This window comes from Podarcis raffonei, chromosome 8, assembly GCF_027172205.1.
Source record: "Podarcis raffonei isolate rPodRaf1 chromosome 8, rPodRaf1.pri, whole genome shotgun sequence".
Taxonomy (NCBI): Eukaryota; Metazoa; Chordata; class Lepidosauria; order Squamata; family Lacertidae; genus Podarcis; species Podarcis raffonei.
In genome coordinates this window covers 73069480-73085904 of record NC_070609.1, presented here as the reverse complement: position 1 = coordinate 73085904, position 16425 = coordinate 73069480, and the positions used below count along the sequence as shown (strand labels likewise).

Genomic DNA, 16425 nt, shown 5'->3' with positions numbered 1-16425 from the left:
GCTTTCTTTTCAGACCTTCAGTCCCCTCCCCCCAATCTAAAATTGCCCCTCCTGCTTTAACTCTCCCATGATTCTGTGTGTGATTGGAGATTTGTTGTAGTTTTGATTAATTTCTTAATGGCAGATTTATGTCTCATTCTGAGTTCCAATGCTTCATTGGCTGCGGCTGACAAATCTGTAAGTTTTGCAGATAGAGCCTTTAAGTTCCATCTTAATTTCACTTTTAAAATCTGTGAATGCCGTGTTCTATTGCTCTTTAAGGTCCTTTCAAAATTGCTTTAAACTGTCTTGAAAGAGCTCATAATCCTGTTTGGAAAAGTGCACAGATTTCCAGGCCATGGTAGGGTCCATTTCTTAATCTGTCGTGGCTGAGTTTCCAGTGCTGTCCTTGAGATTAAAGTAACTGCTCAGTTATTTTTCTTTTACTCCTTGAGAGGAGGAGAGCACAACCCTTGATTTGCCAGTAATTATTAGGATGTCCCCAAGCTTTGAGACTCTTAAAATTGCTAAGAAGGGAGGTGGACGGTCAGAGCAGATGGATTATTCCATAATCTTAGCATATGATGTCATCATACCCCCGAAGTTCCACTAAAAAAAAAAAAGAAGCAGCTTTTTAGGCCTTATGATTGTGAAGATACACTTGAAAATGTGTGAGTGATGCCTGACAAAGCCTCAGATGCCAGAAGGGTGGCTTAACAAGCATAAATTTGCCTTAGGTCATGGAGATGGTTTCGTACTTGTGTTCCAAACATGATTCCAGTTAGGGCAAAACTCTGGTTTGTCTCTAGCTAAGTTCTGCTCAGAGTAAACCTATTGAAATTAATGGACATGTTAGTCATACTTCAGTGGGTCTACTCTGGGTAGGACTAGCATTGGATGCAACCCTCTGTCTCCTACCTGTAGGATTAACATGGTGCAGAATGTCCATTTAAAAAGAATGAATGAAATAATAATAAGTACAGAGTCGACACACAGCCCTATATTTAACCAGACAGAGAGAAAAGGAGGCTCTTGCCTACAAGAAGGTCATTTGCAAGCTCAAAGCACGTCTGAGCCAGAGGGCAAAAAATACCTCCTCCTAAGATGTGCCTTTTGCCCTGCAGCAAGGACCAACAGGGGAGGTCTGTGGCTGGAACTGACTGTGCGCTGGCCCTCCGAACTCTTTTCCGTGGGAGTTGGGGGGAAATGAAAGGGGATGGTTTCCAAGGGTGGCGTGAAAAGGATGCCTCAAACCTTCCAATGCCTCATTCTCCCTCCCTCCCTTTCCTGGGTCCTTGCAGCCACCACCTACACAGCTGCCGACATCCAGAGGGCCCTTCTGAAGCAGATCAAAGCCTCCAAGAAGAAAACCATCCTCGTGAAAAGGCCCCAGCAGGAGAACATCAAATTCATGGACTTTGGTGAGTTCCTCCCCCAGGCCAATCCTCATCTGCATTCCCCCCTCCTGCCTTTTCCTTCCCTCTCTGCCTGGGTCATGCTTTTTTCCCTTTCAAAAGATGTCTCCACTTGGCTGCTTTCATGCCCGGAGCCTATCAAAAAGTGCTTACTGGCATATTGTCCCCCCCCCTTCCTTTCCACTTTCGTTTGGAAACACAGGTAAGTTTCTGTGCTGTTGAGCCGCAGAGATTCATCTGGACTCCCCTGTGTGTGGGGATGGGGGGGGGGAGATCTGCCTTTTTCCAGCCTCAAAGCCCTCCTTGGTTCCTTTTGGAAAGACGGGAGCTTTACCACAGTTAATGAGCATGAGATCTCCCCCGCACTTTTGATCCTCTGCTGTGTCCTCAGCAAAAGCGCGGAGGAACAATGTTCGCATTGCAATTGATGGGCTCTCTTAATGCAGAAAGAAGTGCTTGATATGTAAAAAGCACCCTTTGCAATCTGAGAGCTGGGACTGTTTCAGGTGTGACGATACCTGCAGATTGAAAGATGCGTTTTTGAGCATGAATACTGAGGTCCAGGTGTGGCGACAAGGGTTGGCAAGCAGCCTGATGCCATTCCTGCTTTGTGTCGAACACCCCCCACCCAAAAGAAAATCAGAGTCAGCAAAAGAGAATTTTTGCTTTTCCTCGTCCAAGTTGAGATCATTCATGTTGCCTTTCCTGGAGGACTCCGAAAGCTTGGTGCTAGCAATGTATAGCAACATAGAAAGCAATCTTATACGGAGTCAGACCATAGCTCCCTTCAACTCAGCATTGCCTGTGCTGACTTGGTACTGTCTCTCCCAGAGTTCAGGCAGGGATCTCTCCCAGCCCTACATGGAGATGCCAGGGATTGAACTTGGGACCTTCTGAATTCAAAGCAAGTGCTCTACCACTGAGCCACAGCCTTTTGAGAGCCAGTGTGGTGTTGAGAGCCCGTGTGGTGTAGTGGTTAAGAGCGATAGACTCGTAATCTGGTGAACCGGGTTCGTGTCTCCGCTCCTCCACATGCAGCTGCTGGGTGACCTTGGGCCAGTCACACTTCTTTGAAGTCTCTCAGCCCCACTCACCTCACAGAGTGTTTGTTGTGGGGGAGGAAGGGAAAGGAGAATGTTAGCCGCTTTGAGACTCCTTCGGTTAGTGATAAAGCGGGATATCAAATCCAAACTCTCCTTCTTTCCCCAGAAGAAAGGGACCTCTTTCAGCAGTGCCCCCAAAACTCACTTCTCCTTTATTGGCTTTCCCTAGACTGGATCCCCCAGCTTTTCACCACAACGACCACCACCACGACGGCCAGCACCATGGCACCGGCTGTCGCCACCACCCGCCACTTCACCACCACCGCTGTTCCCCGGGCCCTGTACCCAGGGAGGTCCAATGGTAAAGCAACCGGGGCAGTCACCACCAAAAGACCTGTCACCACCGCTCCAGCCACCACCGCCAGGAAGAAGCCCATGCGCCTGACCCCAACCCCAAAGAAGCCAGCACGGCCCTGCGATTCCCACCCCTGCCTGCACGGCGGCACCTGTGAGGATGATGGCCGGGAATTCACCTGCAGTTGCCCGGCTGGAAAAGGAGGGGCAGTTTGTGAAAAATGTAAGTGTCTTGGTGAGGTGGTACTATGTTTGTTGGGGGGGGGGGACACACACAGCGGAGCCCTTTTAAAATAGCCTAGCAGATACGGTTGCCTGCAGTATGTGATTATGCAAAAAAAAAAGGAGTGGTACCAGGTTTGAAAAAAATTGACTGCCCAAAGCTAGTGAGAAGTACAGTGGTACCTCAGGTTAAGTACTTAATTCGTTCTGGAGGTCCGTTCTTAACCTGAAACTGTTCTTAACCTGAAGCACCGCTTTAGCTAATGGGGCCTCCTTCTGCTGCCGTACTGCCGGAGCCCGATTTCTGTTCTTATCCTGAAGCAAAGGTCTTAACCCGAGGTACTATTTCTGGGTTAGCGGAGTGTGTAACCTGAAGCGTATGTAACCCGAGGTACCACTGTAGCAGAGGATAAGCCTCACACATCTGTTTGCCCAGGGAGCAGGCCAGCATTTTGAAAACGTCTTTTGTCTCAGCACAGCAAGCCAAGTGAATCTGCAAGTCTCAAGGGCATTTGCTATAGCCTTGTCAGTTGCAGATCATTGCTGCGCCCTTGCTTGAATTGAAATGGGATGCTTTCTATCTTAAATATCAAAGACTCCAGATATATAATAAGGTTTTTGCGCTGTTTCTTTTCTCCCATTCTGCTTGCCTTTTTTTAATAATAATAAAAAAAACTCTTCACCTTTTACACTCTACCATCTCTGCCTGCCCTCTGCAGCGATCAGGTACTTCATCCCCAGTTTTGGAGGAAAATCCTACCTGGCCTTCAAAATGATGAAGGCGTACCACACCGTGCGCATTGCCATGGAGTTCCGGGCTTCTGACCTCAGTGGGCTGCTCTTGTACAATGGGCAGAACCGCGGCAAGGATTTCATCTCCCTGGCGCTGGTCAACGGCTTTGTGGAGCTTCGGTGAGTGGGCTTTGTTGTGGCTCAGGGACCACGCCAGCTGCAGGAACAGAGGGGAGGCTGAGAGAGACAACTTATCAGAAGAGCCCCGGCTGTGCCAGAGCAAAGCCTCACCTAGTCCAGCATTTCCCAGAGTGCTCAGCAACAGACCTATAGCAGGTGTGGGGAACCTCAGGCCTGGGGGCCATATAGTCCTCTCCATGTAGCCCTTGGAGAGTCTGGAGCTGGGGGCATCTAAACATCAACCAGGGTGCACTGGGACACTTTAAAGTGTGTCCTTCCTCAATCTGGGCATCTTCCCAGGTGGCGGTGTCAAGCATCAGTGGGAACTGCTATATCGCACAGTAGATACGATGACCCAAGGGCCACATTTGTCCTAGATCAACTCTCTGAGGGCCGTCAAACAGCAGTGGGGGGGCACTTCATACAACACATATGCACACTTACCTGAGTTGATCCATGCAAATCAGCTGCAGAGAAGAGTTGGGTGCTGAGCTTGGTGGGGGGTGGGGCTGCATCCATTGCTAGCCCTACTCAGAGTAGACCCATTGAAAGTTATGGACATGGCTGACTAAGGTCTGTTAATTTCAGTGGGCCTATTATTGAGTGAACCTTGGTTGGATACAATGCTTTTTCTTTTCTTGTCTTTGTGCCACTGCCACCCAAATTGGTGGGCCTAAAAGTCCTCTTGAAGGACCGGATCAGGCCTCTTGGGCAGAGGGTTAGCCACCCGATGTGCACAGGGTTTGTCCACCAACCACCACATTGAACTCTGTAGGTGGCAGAGTCTTCTTCCCAGGAAGTCTCACTTCTTCCCACATTGGTTCCGAGAGGTCGGTGGTAGAATATAGCCCCCTGATTCAGCGTGGGATGCAAAAAGGCTGCTGCTAAAGTATTCCCCATGTTATCCTCTGTGCTCTCATTCTCTCAAAAACTCTGCATCCTTTTGTGCCTTCCCTTCTCCAGCAGCCAAGTAAAACTCTCCCCTCCACTCCTGCTTGCTCTTTTCCAGGTTCAACACGGGCTCTGGGACAGGCATCATCACCAGCAGAGTGCCCGTTGAGCCTGGCAGATGGCACCAGCTGGTTGTCAACCGCAATCGAAGGAACGGCATGCTCTCCGTGGACGGGGAGCCACATGTCAACGGTGAGAGCCCCAGCGGCACGGATGGGCTGAATCTCGACACGGATCTCTTTGTTGGAGGAGCTCCAGAAGATCAAATAGCAGCGTGAGTAGTGGGTGGGCGGGTGTGGAATCTTCCCATTTTGTTTGCAGGGTTGTTCTAGAACCCCATGACAAGTAGAGGTTGAATACTTTTGTCTTTGTGGGGAAAAGCACTAATTAAAAAGAAAGAAACTCCCTGCATGTAGAAACGTAGCGCAGCAGGAGGGAGAGGCAGTTTAGAGCCCTTCTCTCCAACATACTATTTTAGTAATTGCTTCTGCTGCTGCTGTTGTTGACTAAATTTGTATTCCACCCTTCATCTGTAGATCTCAGGGCGGCTCACAACTTAAAATTACAGTATAAAAAACACAACATACATAACAAAAGTAAGAACAAAAACAAAACCACCCCTTCTATAATTGGACGAGGAATCAAAATCAGTCAATCCAAGTCTCCTTACATTACCTCACTCTGCACTGTTTATACCTAGAAGATACATCAATATTCCATAACAATGGCGCTGGTTATAAAAATGGATCATCAAAACTGGCAGAACTGCAGGAACAAACGATTCAAATAAGCAACTCAACAAGGGCTGACGTTCTAAGAACAATGCCTTATAGAATAACTAACAATGATAGAATGATGACACCCGCGAAGAGCAAGTCGCAATCTGCTTCTCCATGCTAGCAAAAAAAGGAGAAGATGCACAGCATCAGCAACAAAAACAAATACAGATTAAATTTCAATGTCAGTGTTAAGACAGGTGCAGTGACAACGTTAAAATGCACAGCTGAAAGCTGAAATTGAAAAACGGAATCTGTGATTTAGCCCACGTCCGGGAGGATGACTAGGACAGCTCACCATAATGCCAAACCAGGATTCTGCCACACGTGTAGACCAGGATTTTAGGCTATAAGCATCTGAGATTGGCAGTAAGGGTATCCTGAGCAGACACTGAGGTCATACATTTAAAGCATTAGGATACCACTTCAAGCATCCATGGCTTTGCCCAAAGAAATCTGGGAGCTGTAATTCTTTGAAGATGCTGAAAGCTGGTAGGAGGCCCCTGTTCCACTCACAGTGCTACAATTCCCAGAGTTCTCTGGGAAGAGGCGTTGACTGTTAAGCTGCCCTGGGAATCGTTAAAAGCCTCTGAGATTGACTGTTGAACCTCTCTGAGTGCAAACCACTCGCCCCACTCTGAAAAAGAGCCTTAATAGTTATTTTTCTCCGAAATATAATGTATACACTGTCCGGCGACTCTTTCCCTGCAGCATAGGGAAGGGCCATTGCTTAGTGGGAGAGCAGGCGCTTTGCATGCAGAAGGTCCCAGGTTTGGAGCTGGGACCCTGGAGTGCCACTGCCAGTCCGTGCAGGCAGTACTGAGCTAGGTGGGCCAGTGCTCTGACTATGGTATAAGGCAGCTTCCTGTGAAACTCTGGAGAGCCACTGCCAGTCAGTGGAGACCAACCTTCCCCAGCCTGGTGTCCTCCCGATGTTTTGTTTTTGTTTTTTAAAGTAATATTTATTAAGAGTTTAAAGATTACAAAAAGAAGAAAAAGAGTTAAACAAAGCAAAACAATACAATACAATGCAAAGAAAACAAAAACACTGCTTATCTTAACAAAACAAAAACAAGAACAGAAACAATTAAAAACACATCCAATATTTCCATATCTTGTCTTTCATTTACTTGTTTCAACGACCTCCTCACACCTCCCTTTTTTGTATTCCAGTTCAGTTAGCTATTTCAGCAAATCCTTTCCATCTTTCTCATTTTTTGTCCTATAATTTATCTTAACCCAATCTAACCTTGTTTTTTCCCCTTTGGCCCATTAAACAATCTATTCTTACTTAATTCTTTATAACATTCCTACTAAAGCCATATAGCTTCATTCCAACATCCTTCTAACATTCATTAATTTTACAATGTTTCTGTAAATAGTCTTTAAATTTTTTCCAATCTTCTTCCACCGACTCTTCTCCCTGGTCTCGGATGTTTTGAACTACAACTCCCTTCAGCCCTCGCTAGCTGAGACCGATGGGAATTGTATTTCTGGGATGTGTGGACTGGGGAGCACCAGACTGGGGGTGGCTGCTGTAGACTTTCCTGAGCTAGTAATTCTTTTGTCCCTATAAGATGCCAGAGATTGACCCTGGACCTTCCAGAGTTATAGCATGTGCCTTGGTCCCTCCCCCACATATCCCTCCTGGACATGGGATTTCACTGTAGCTGCCCTTCCAGCATTGCCCATCCAGCCACCCCTCCTGAACTTCGGCCTTGTTCTTCTGCCTTCCTCTCAGGGTGGCAGAGCGCACATCAGTCACAACTGGCCTGAAGGGCTGCATCCGCCTGCTGGACGTCAACAACCAGATGTACGACCTGAGGGAGAAGGGCAGCGACGTGCTGTATGGCAGCGGAGTGGGCGAGTGTGGCAACAACCCCTGCCACCCCAACCCCTGCCACCACGGCGGCCTCTGCCACGTCAAAGAGGCGGAGATGTTCCACTGCGAGTGCCTCAACGGTTACACAGGTTGGCCTAGCAGGGTGTGGAACGGGAAGGGAGTTGCCTGGACCCTTTTGCCTCTCATAGGCTCGTTTTCTTTGTGCAAAGTGTGGTGGGGAGGGTGACCTGAACCTTTCTGCTTGACATGATAGCTTTCCCGGTGCAGAGTTGTTACTTACCCGCCCTGAGGCCCCAGAGCAGCTTGTGGCAATTTAAGCAGGGGTCAGCAAACTTTTTCAGCAGGGGGGCGGTCCACTGTCCCTCAGACCTTGTTGGGGGCTGGACTATATGGGGGTGGGGGAATGAACAAATTCCTATGCCCCACAAATAACCCTGAGATGCATTTTAAATAAAAGGACACACTCTACTCATGTAAAAACACACTTATTTCCGGACCGTCCGCGGGCCAGATTTAGAAGGCGATTGGGCCGCATCTTAACAGTCACAAAAATAGGGCAGTTCTTAAAATATGCACCTCGAAAGGCGAGGTAAAGAAGTGTGTCTTCGGCATTCTCCGAAAGGCGCCAGGTGCATCTCTGTGGGAAGAGCGTTCCACAGCTTAGGGGCTGCCCCAGAGAATGCCCTATCCTGGGCTGCCATGCTCACTGAGCCTCAGAGGGTGGAGGAACTACCATGAGGGCCTCCTCTGCTGATCTCAGCCTCGAGGAGGGTCTGTCGGGAAGGATACCATCTTTCTGAGTTGCAGAGTGGTGAGGATGACAGCCGAAATCTTTCTCCCTCACATGCTGGCTTTCTATAAATGATGTTATATATTTGTATATAAGAGAAAACCCCAAACCAGCTAACAGGAACATACCAGGATAAACACAATTGTATCGAAACAACACGGCTGCTGACTTAGCTGACCTTTCTCTCCTCTTCCTTCAGGGCCAACCTGTGCTGACGAGAGGAACCCCTGTGACCCCAACCCATGCCACATCTCTGCCACCTGCTTGGTGCTGCCAGAAGGGGGCGCCAAGTGTGAATGCCCCATGGGGCGGGAGGGAGAGTTCTGTCAGACAGGTAAGTGGTGCTTTGTCTGATACACATTGGTTGGTGTGGAGTGAAAAACACTGCAGGGCTGAGATATGGTTAGAGAGAGAACACTTTTAGATAGGCGTTTAACATAGGTCAAATTGGACAAATGCAATGAGATACAGGAGCAATCAAACATAAAATTAACTTTGTTCAAGTGATTATTCCTTGGATCACCTACATTTATGTACATTCCTCTTCCAGCATGCTAAAATCAGTATATATTTGACAAGCAACCTGTATATAATTTTAACAACATTTTGTGTGTTTCCACCTTGTTTCCACCCCCTCCCTATAACATTTATTAATGTTGTATCCAATGCCAATCAGTCTCACAGTGGACCCAGTGAAATTAATAAACTTAGCTAACTTAGGACCCTTAATTTCAGTGGGTCTATCCTGAGTGAAAGTTAGCTGGGTAAGAAGTGTGCATGCTGTTGAGTTGTCATGTATTAAAATATTCCAGATTCCAGTGAAAGCTTTGAAATTGTTTTGATACAACATTTAAAATGCTGCTGTATTATACCCACTTACCTGTCAGTGACTGCCCATGAACTCAATGGGAACTACTAATGTGCAGACATCGACAGGAGGTTCTGAAAGGCTGCAATCCTGAGTACACTTGCTAGGGAGTAGATCCCATTTAGTTGGGTTAAGTGTAGATACAGGATTTCCCTGTAAGTGCACTTGAATGAATTTCACTTTCCCGCTTAATATTATAGTTCAACTACTTTCGACTACTGGCAAAAAAAATAATCAGATATTTATGCAAGCATGTGGCGTGCCTTGTTTGTTTTTGTTTGTTTGTTTGTTTGTTTACTAAATGTAAGTTAAATAAGCATGCTAAATCAGCATCAACTTAGGGCAGAAAATTTTGTGGTTCAAATTTCTTCAGAAAACCCACATTGTTGCTACTTACACTGGGGTGGGAGGCAGCAGTTGAGGCTGCAAGCCTTTACTCCAGGGATGGTGAACTTACAGCCCTCCAGGTGTTCTCTCAACAGCCCCGGCCAGCATGACCACTTACTTGGGTATAAGCTTCATTGGGACTTACCCAGTGGGACTTAAATTTGAGTGGAGGTGTATAGGATTGAGCTGTCAGCGTCCCTCTCTCTCTGTCTGGGACCATCCCCGCTGGCCACTTAATCTGACGTTTCTGCTGTTTGTTCCCTCCATTTCCCCCTCTCCTTTAGTCACAGAGCTGGACCAGACAGTTCCCTTCCTGCCAGAATTTAATGGGTTCTCCTACCTAGAGCTGAACGGTCTCCAAGCCTTCGTGCCAGAGCTGCAGTAAGTTCTGTTCCCTCTGCTTTCTCACCTCCCTTTCACCTGTGCAAAAGTGATTCAGTTTAATGGGGCATACATATCCCACTTCTGACACCAAATAAAGCAAGAAAAGAGGGGCTACCCTTATGCTATTCATATAATCAGTTATCAGTAATCAATATATTCACATATGCTCACACATAACAGGGCTTACAGTGATTTTATAAATCCATTTGAATCAAGAAAAGCTTTTTGCCTAAGCTAACTGCTTGGAACCGCAAGTCCAGAACCGACCTTTCACCTAGTACATCCTTGCACCCTAGAGGAAAGGGGAAGCCATGAATCAGAAGGCGCTGGTACAAATCTCCCCCTCAAATGCAGGCTAAAATGGTCCACAAAACAGGAAGGGCCAAACCACAAAAACTCCCTACATGAAGCAGAATGCATAGGGGGAGGTAGCGCCAGGAGATTCCCTCCCTGAGTCTCATTTTCCTGTTCTGTCAGAACTAGGGAAAAGGTCAGACTGTGCATCATTGTACAGACAATGGAAAGCAGAAGTTGGGAGTGAACTCTGCGTATGGCCAGGAGCATGGCAAGATGCGCTAATTGGTTATTTTTTGCTGGCGTTCGTGACTGTCTCATGATTGTCTCATGATCTGTGATTTGCTCAGGTATATAACCTCAGGACTTGTATGCTTCGGGGTCCCAGTCTTTTGGAAAGGATTCCAACTGGGTCCATTATTGCTCAGCAATAAAACCTCACCTTCTTTTTCTCCAAATTGCTGTGTCTGTCTGATCCTTGTTTCACCCTAAGTGGGTACTACTATATTTCACGTGCTACAACGGGAGCATTTGAAACTTGCCTTATACCAAGTCAGACCAGTGTATTGTCTACATTAACTGGCAGCCGCTCTCCAGGGTTTCACAGAGGGAGTCTTTCCCATCCCTCTCCAGAGATGTCAGGGTTCAAACTTGCCCTTGGCCTCTCCTGCATGAAAAACCTCTGTTTTTTGCTGCTGTTTAAAGTCACATCTCCACCCACCCACTCTAGCAGTATTCATAGGAAGCTGCCTCAGGCCGGGTCAGATTATTTGTCCGTCTAACCAAGTATTGACAGATAGCAGCAGCTGCCCAGCATCTCAAAGATCATAGGTAGAATATATTGGGACGTCGGAGGTGAGATATCAATTACTGTCTTATTCCCAACTGCTGTTTCTACACCTTAACCTTGAGTATTGCAAGAGAATTTGGCTGCATACACACCATACATTTAAACCATGTCTCCCCCCAGAAGACTCATGAGAACTGTAGCTTAACCCTCACAGAACTGCAATTCACACCTCCCTTACCAAATGACATTTCCATGGATTCTTTGGTGAAAGCCATGTGCTTTAAACGTAAGGCATGTATTCAACCCAAGTCACTTGTGAGGTCTTCAGAGACACCTGGTTAGGAACACAAGGACGTATTGTGGGTGGTAAGCATTAGTGAGGCTCCTGCTGCCCTTCTTTCTATGGGGAGAAAGACTTGAGACCTGGGTTTATGCTATTCCACAGGGAGAAGATGGCCATGGAAGTCGTGTTCCTAGCGAAGAACCCAAGTGGCATGATCTTCTACAATGGGCAGAAGACAGACGGCAAAGGGGATTTCATCTCCCTGGCTCTTCATGACGGCTACCTGGAATATAGATACGACCTGGGCAAAGGAGCAGCTGTAATCAAGTACGATCAACTTCCTTCTGAGGGTAGGGGTAAGAGTGGGGGTGGAGAGAGATGTAGCAGTAGTAGTTGTTGTTGATTACCCACCCTTCTTCTAAGGTCCTGGGGCAAGTTATAATAATTAAAACAAAATACTAAAACAATCTAAAACAACATATAATCACAGAAATAAAGTGGGTCTTAAAAAATATATACCTCAAATGTCAAAAGATGGACTAATGTAGGGCAGGTTTAGGTGAGGTTAACTCTATGTTGTGTGCATTTGATCACATTGCAAAAATGTATTTGTATATCATTACCTCGTAAGTGGTTTACAGATAGAGAAATAGAGAGATGCAAAGATAGCACACACACACACACACACACACACACACACACACACACACACACACTGGTGTGTGGGGGTGTGGGTGTGGGTGTGTGAGACAGAACGGGTATTCAAAACCACACCGAAATGAATTAAAAATCAACAGTAAGCAAAAAAGCGATTAAAACACATTCCATCGTTCTACAGGTCTGGATAGGCTTGCCTAAAACACAAAACAAACATGGAATCCCATGCTCATTCTTTCAGTGGTTGTTATCCTGGGTTATAATATCCTCTAGGAGCAGAATCCTGTGCAGGTTTGCTTAAAAGTAAGTCTCACTGTAGTTGGAGGGGCTAACTCCAAGCCAAGTGTGTCTAGAACTGCATCTTTAATCAGACCTGAGTAAACAAACCTTCTGTTCTCCTTTTTCTCCCCCCCCCCCATCATACACTTGCCACATCCCTTCTAGGAGCAAGGAACCAATCCCATTAAACACCTGGATCAGTGTATCACTAGAGAGGAATGCACGCAAAGGGGTGATGAGGATCAATAACGGCGAACGGATCATGGGAGAGTCTCCGGTAAGTGGGTGAGCCCTAAGCGTTGGTCCAAGGAGCTGAAGTGGTTTGTGGCAGCCCCTCTGACCTGGCTGAGCAAACGGAGTCCAGCGTCAAGAAGCCAGCAGTCAGTGGTGCTCTCCCTTCGGCTCAGACGAGGGGCATAAGATTGTCCACACACAAATCAGTTTGGGGTTCCAAATGGTTACTAGAGGGACAGGGAACCTGTGGCCCCTCCAGATGGTGTTGCCCTGGCCCAGTGGTCAGGGATGATGGGAGCTGCAGTCTGGCAACATCTGGGTTCCCTGTCCCTAGCTTTAGAAGACATCAAAGAATAATTCCATCCTGATATGTCTGGACTCCAGCTTCCAACAGCGCTGGTCAGGGATGATGGGAGTCATAGACCTGCAACCTCTGTTTTTAACACATTGGGGTTGTGTGATGTGAAGCAGACCCCAACATCTAGCCCAGTATTCTGTCTCCAACAGCATCCAGCTAGAAATTGTCACAAGCAGGAGACGATGGCAACAGCACTTCAACATTTCCTCCCTACTGTATTCTTATTTAGACATGAACAAGGTGGCTTCGTAGCTGTCACAATCTATAGATCACTCCTCCATGAATTTGTTTGATCCCTCCTTTGAAGCTAGCTAAATCAGTAGTCATTATCAGCACATGGCATAAGTAAATTACATCATGAGAGGGGACATTTTCTCTTGCCTGTCTGTAATCTACTGACTATTCATTTCACTGGTTGACTCCTGACGTCTGGTGAGAGAACCTGTGAACCAATCATAAATATATAAAACTGAATCATGTCCTGCCACTTCCCATCTTCACTCAATCTCTCCCAAAAATTGTAAGTTTTCCATGTAAGAAAGATCCTCTCATGCTTTCATCTTTTTGGTCGCCTCCTTTATGCCACCTGCACTCCATCTCAATTTTCTCCCTACGCATCTGAAATCACTAGTGCTGTTTGCATCGCTCCGTCCAGCTAAGTATTTCCAGCTGTCTGGCACACCCACTCCGCATACTAAGCACATGCCCTAGAACCTTCCCAGAATCCTCTGTGGTACGCAAGAAGAATTTGTAATGAAAAAGGTCCCCTGTACATAAGGTGGGTTTTGTTGTTGTCGTCGTTGAACAGACCAAGGTATACACCATGCCCATTTCTACTTTCAAAACACCAGCCTTTGACCCCTGTCTCCAAGCTTAGCCTAGTTATCTGAAACACAATGGTTTCTCCCCACCCTTCCTTTTAATTCTGGGAAGGAAACACACCTCCAAAAGGGGAAGCTGCAGAATAAAACTGTGCAGAACAGCAAACCGATAGGCCTGTGGCTTGTGTCTGATCTTTTACACATGCTCCTTTTTCTCCTCTTCCCAGCTTTAAAGCTTCCTTTTTGAAAGAGCTGCTGCCTCGTGTCTTATCAGAGCTGCACCTGCTCCTTCTCTGTGCCCCCTGCTCTGCTCTGTACCTTTTACTCTGCCAACGGCCCGCTAACCAGGGGACAGGGTTGCCGCTTGTATCTTGTGTGACTCTTTTCTGCCTGGTGATGTTATTGCACTGATCTTTTCTTTTGTCTCTTTCTCTCTCCGTCTTTCTTTTTGATTTTTGTTTGTGTTTCTTCCTTCTCCCCCACCCACCCCTTTCTCCTCCCTGCTGTCTGGATTTCAGAAATCCCGTAAGGTAAAGATAAGTATGACGGTCCTCATTACCATCTCACCCGACACTGGCTCATCCCTCCGCCCAAACCCTGTCGCTCTCTTCACTTCTCCATCCAGCCGCCAGTAATTTATCATCGCCTGCCTGCCTGTTCCATCTTACAAAAATCACCTGTTGGTTTTTCATTTTGTTAGAATAGCTTCTCCTCCTCCTCCTCCTCCTCCCTTTTTTATTTTTAAGGAGTCATTAAGTTCATTAACTATTTTGTTTGTTTCTTTCTCCTCTCCACTCACCCTACATTTCCCCCAGAAAGCTTGGCCATTTCTCCATTTTTTAATATTATTGTGCATTAGATTTAGCCTTTTTAACGCAACCAGAGGTGGCTTTGATGCCATGACTCACAATGGGGACAGTAGAAGCCTGGAAGGAAAGGGCTGGGGGGTGGGTGCCTTTCCTCTGTGGCTTCATGTCTGAGTCCCCCTCTGTGTGATATATGGATGGATCCTGGGGCTGTAGTTCATTAAGGGTGCTGAGAGTTGCTCAGAGACCACATTTCCCCTCACAGAGCTACAATTCCCAGAGTTTCCTGGGAAGAGGAATTGATTGCCAAACCACTGTGGGAGGGGAATTGAGATCTGGCTTGGAGGAGAGTTCCAGGGGCCAGGTAGGAGCCACATTTGGCCTCCAGGCCTGAGGTTGCCCAGCTCTGGTTCTTGCTTCCTTCTCTGTCCCAGGACGGAGAGGGATATGAGTTACAACCTGGGTCTTCTCCTTTCTCACTGTGTGTTTTTCTTTCCCCTTCTCCCCGCCCATCCAGCTTCCTCACACCTCCCTTAACCTGAAAGAACCCCTCTACGTTGGGGGAGCACCTGACTTCAGCAAGCTCGCCCGTGCTGCGGCTATTTCCACCAGCTTTGATGGTGCCATCCAGAGGGTGAGGCATATATGATCCCTGTCAATCGGTAGTGCTCCTCATGGGATGAGATCAAGGCTACGTAGTTTGTGTTTGCGGCCACTTGTGGTGTGTGTGCATCATTTAATAAGATATTATTGTCCCTCTGGCATAAGGAAACTTTTTTTTTGAGCCCAAGGGCCACATTCCCTTCTGAACAACTTTCATAGGGCCACATGCCAGAGGCAAAAGTGGGTGGAGCAATGAATGTAATTTATGTGTTCAGGAAGCTAGTTTCTACCCACACTCACACACACCCCTCTCTGTTCTCCATCCAGGGAAGCAAAAGGCTCAAGGACACATCCCAGCCAGGCAAAAACACTCAGTGAGGGTGTGAATCAGAGTTGGTGCAGGGGTGTGCCCTGGGGAGAGTCTCAAACGTCAGACAGAGAGACCTGGGCGGCCTGAGACTTCTCATCCTTCTTGTGTGTCAAAAAAGTTATGGTTTCACATTGAAATCTCCTAAACACCTATAGGAGGATCCCTGGCTCTGTTGCCTGGTGGAAAATGCTCACAATCCATTTTTACTAGAGATACCATCCATTAAAAATAAACACCTTTTTTTCATCTCCTTGGGGGCTCATTTGCAGAACCTGGCAGTCTTCCTTGCCCTCCTCTGAACCCTTTCCAAGAAGAGCATAAACCAATTGGAGCAGGTTCACAGGAGGGCAACAAAGATGGGCAGAATTATGGAAAGTAAGTCCTGCGAGAAATAGTTTAAAGAAACGGGATCTCCTTAACTTGGAGAAGAGAAGATTAAGGGGAGACATTATTGCACTCTCTGAATTGACCTCTAAGGCCTATTCTGTCTCTGCGGTGCTAAGACTTGGTTAACCTGCACATGTGTCCAAAGCCGGGTACCTAAAAGGATGCCTAGAAGACTGTCCTAACTCTTATATATCCAACCCATCACTGTGCTCTGCAGGAGGGGGGGCCCTGCAGATACCATCTCATCAGAAGGTCTAATCCATACTTGGTACAAGCCAGCCCTTCAGGTTGGAGGCACCTACCTCCCTCCCATTTGGAGATGTCAGACAGACACAGAATCTGTTGTCTTTCTGATGGCTACTGAAGACCTTCGTTTCTCAGCGAGCCTTTTACAAGGGAGATCCACACCCCAGTCTGCATTGGACCAGAAACTTTTCGCAAATATCCTTTTATTGTTAGATTGCTGCGAGATGTGGGAAGCGAATCATAAACGAAATAAAGTAAGAAGCCTGCAAAAATCACTGGGTTTCCTCATTCTCTGGCAAGGTGTCCCTGGCTTTTAATTTAAAAATAAAATAAAACTCACCCTGATTCTTTTGTTTCTTCTTTTTTCCTCCCT

At 46.9% G+C, this 16425-nt stretch overlaps 1 protein-coding gene across 7 annotated transcripts in view; it reads left to right on the top strand.

Moving 5' to 3' along the window:
• The window catches only part of AGRN (agrin), a 241442-nt gene that overhangs the window by 209705 nt on the left and 15312 nt on the right, over positions 1 to 16425 (top strand). For 6 of the 7 annotated variants that reach the window (XM_053400803.1, XM_053400805.1, XM_053400806.1 and 3 more), the window contains 10 exons: positions 1281 to 1400; positions 2667 to 3014; positions 3733 to 3925; positions 4935 to 5150; positions 7394 to 7623; positions 8485 to 8619; positions 9825 to 9921; positions 11454 to 11618; positions 12393 to 12504; positions 14964 to 15080. In XM_053400803.1, the coding sequence (XP_053256778.1) occupies positions 1281 to 1400; positions 2667 to 3014; positions 3733 to 3925; positions 4935 to 5150; positions 7394 to 7623; positions 8485 to 8619; positions 9825 to 9921; positions 11454 to 11618; positions 12393 to 12504; positions 14964 to 15080 (1733 nt within the window). Of the gene's footprint in view, positions 1 to 1280; positions 1401 to 2666; positions 3015 to 3732; positions 3926 to 4931; positions 5151 to 7393; positions 7624 to 8484; positions 8620 to 9824; positions 9922 to 11453; positions 11619 to 12392; positions 12505 to 14963; positions 15081 to 16425 lie in introns of all 7 variants that reach the window. The other variant, XM_053400804.1, reaches the window with a different exon arrangement.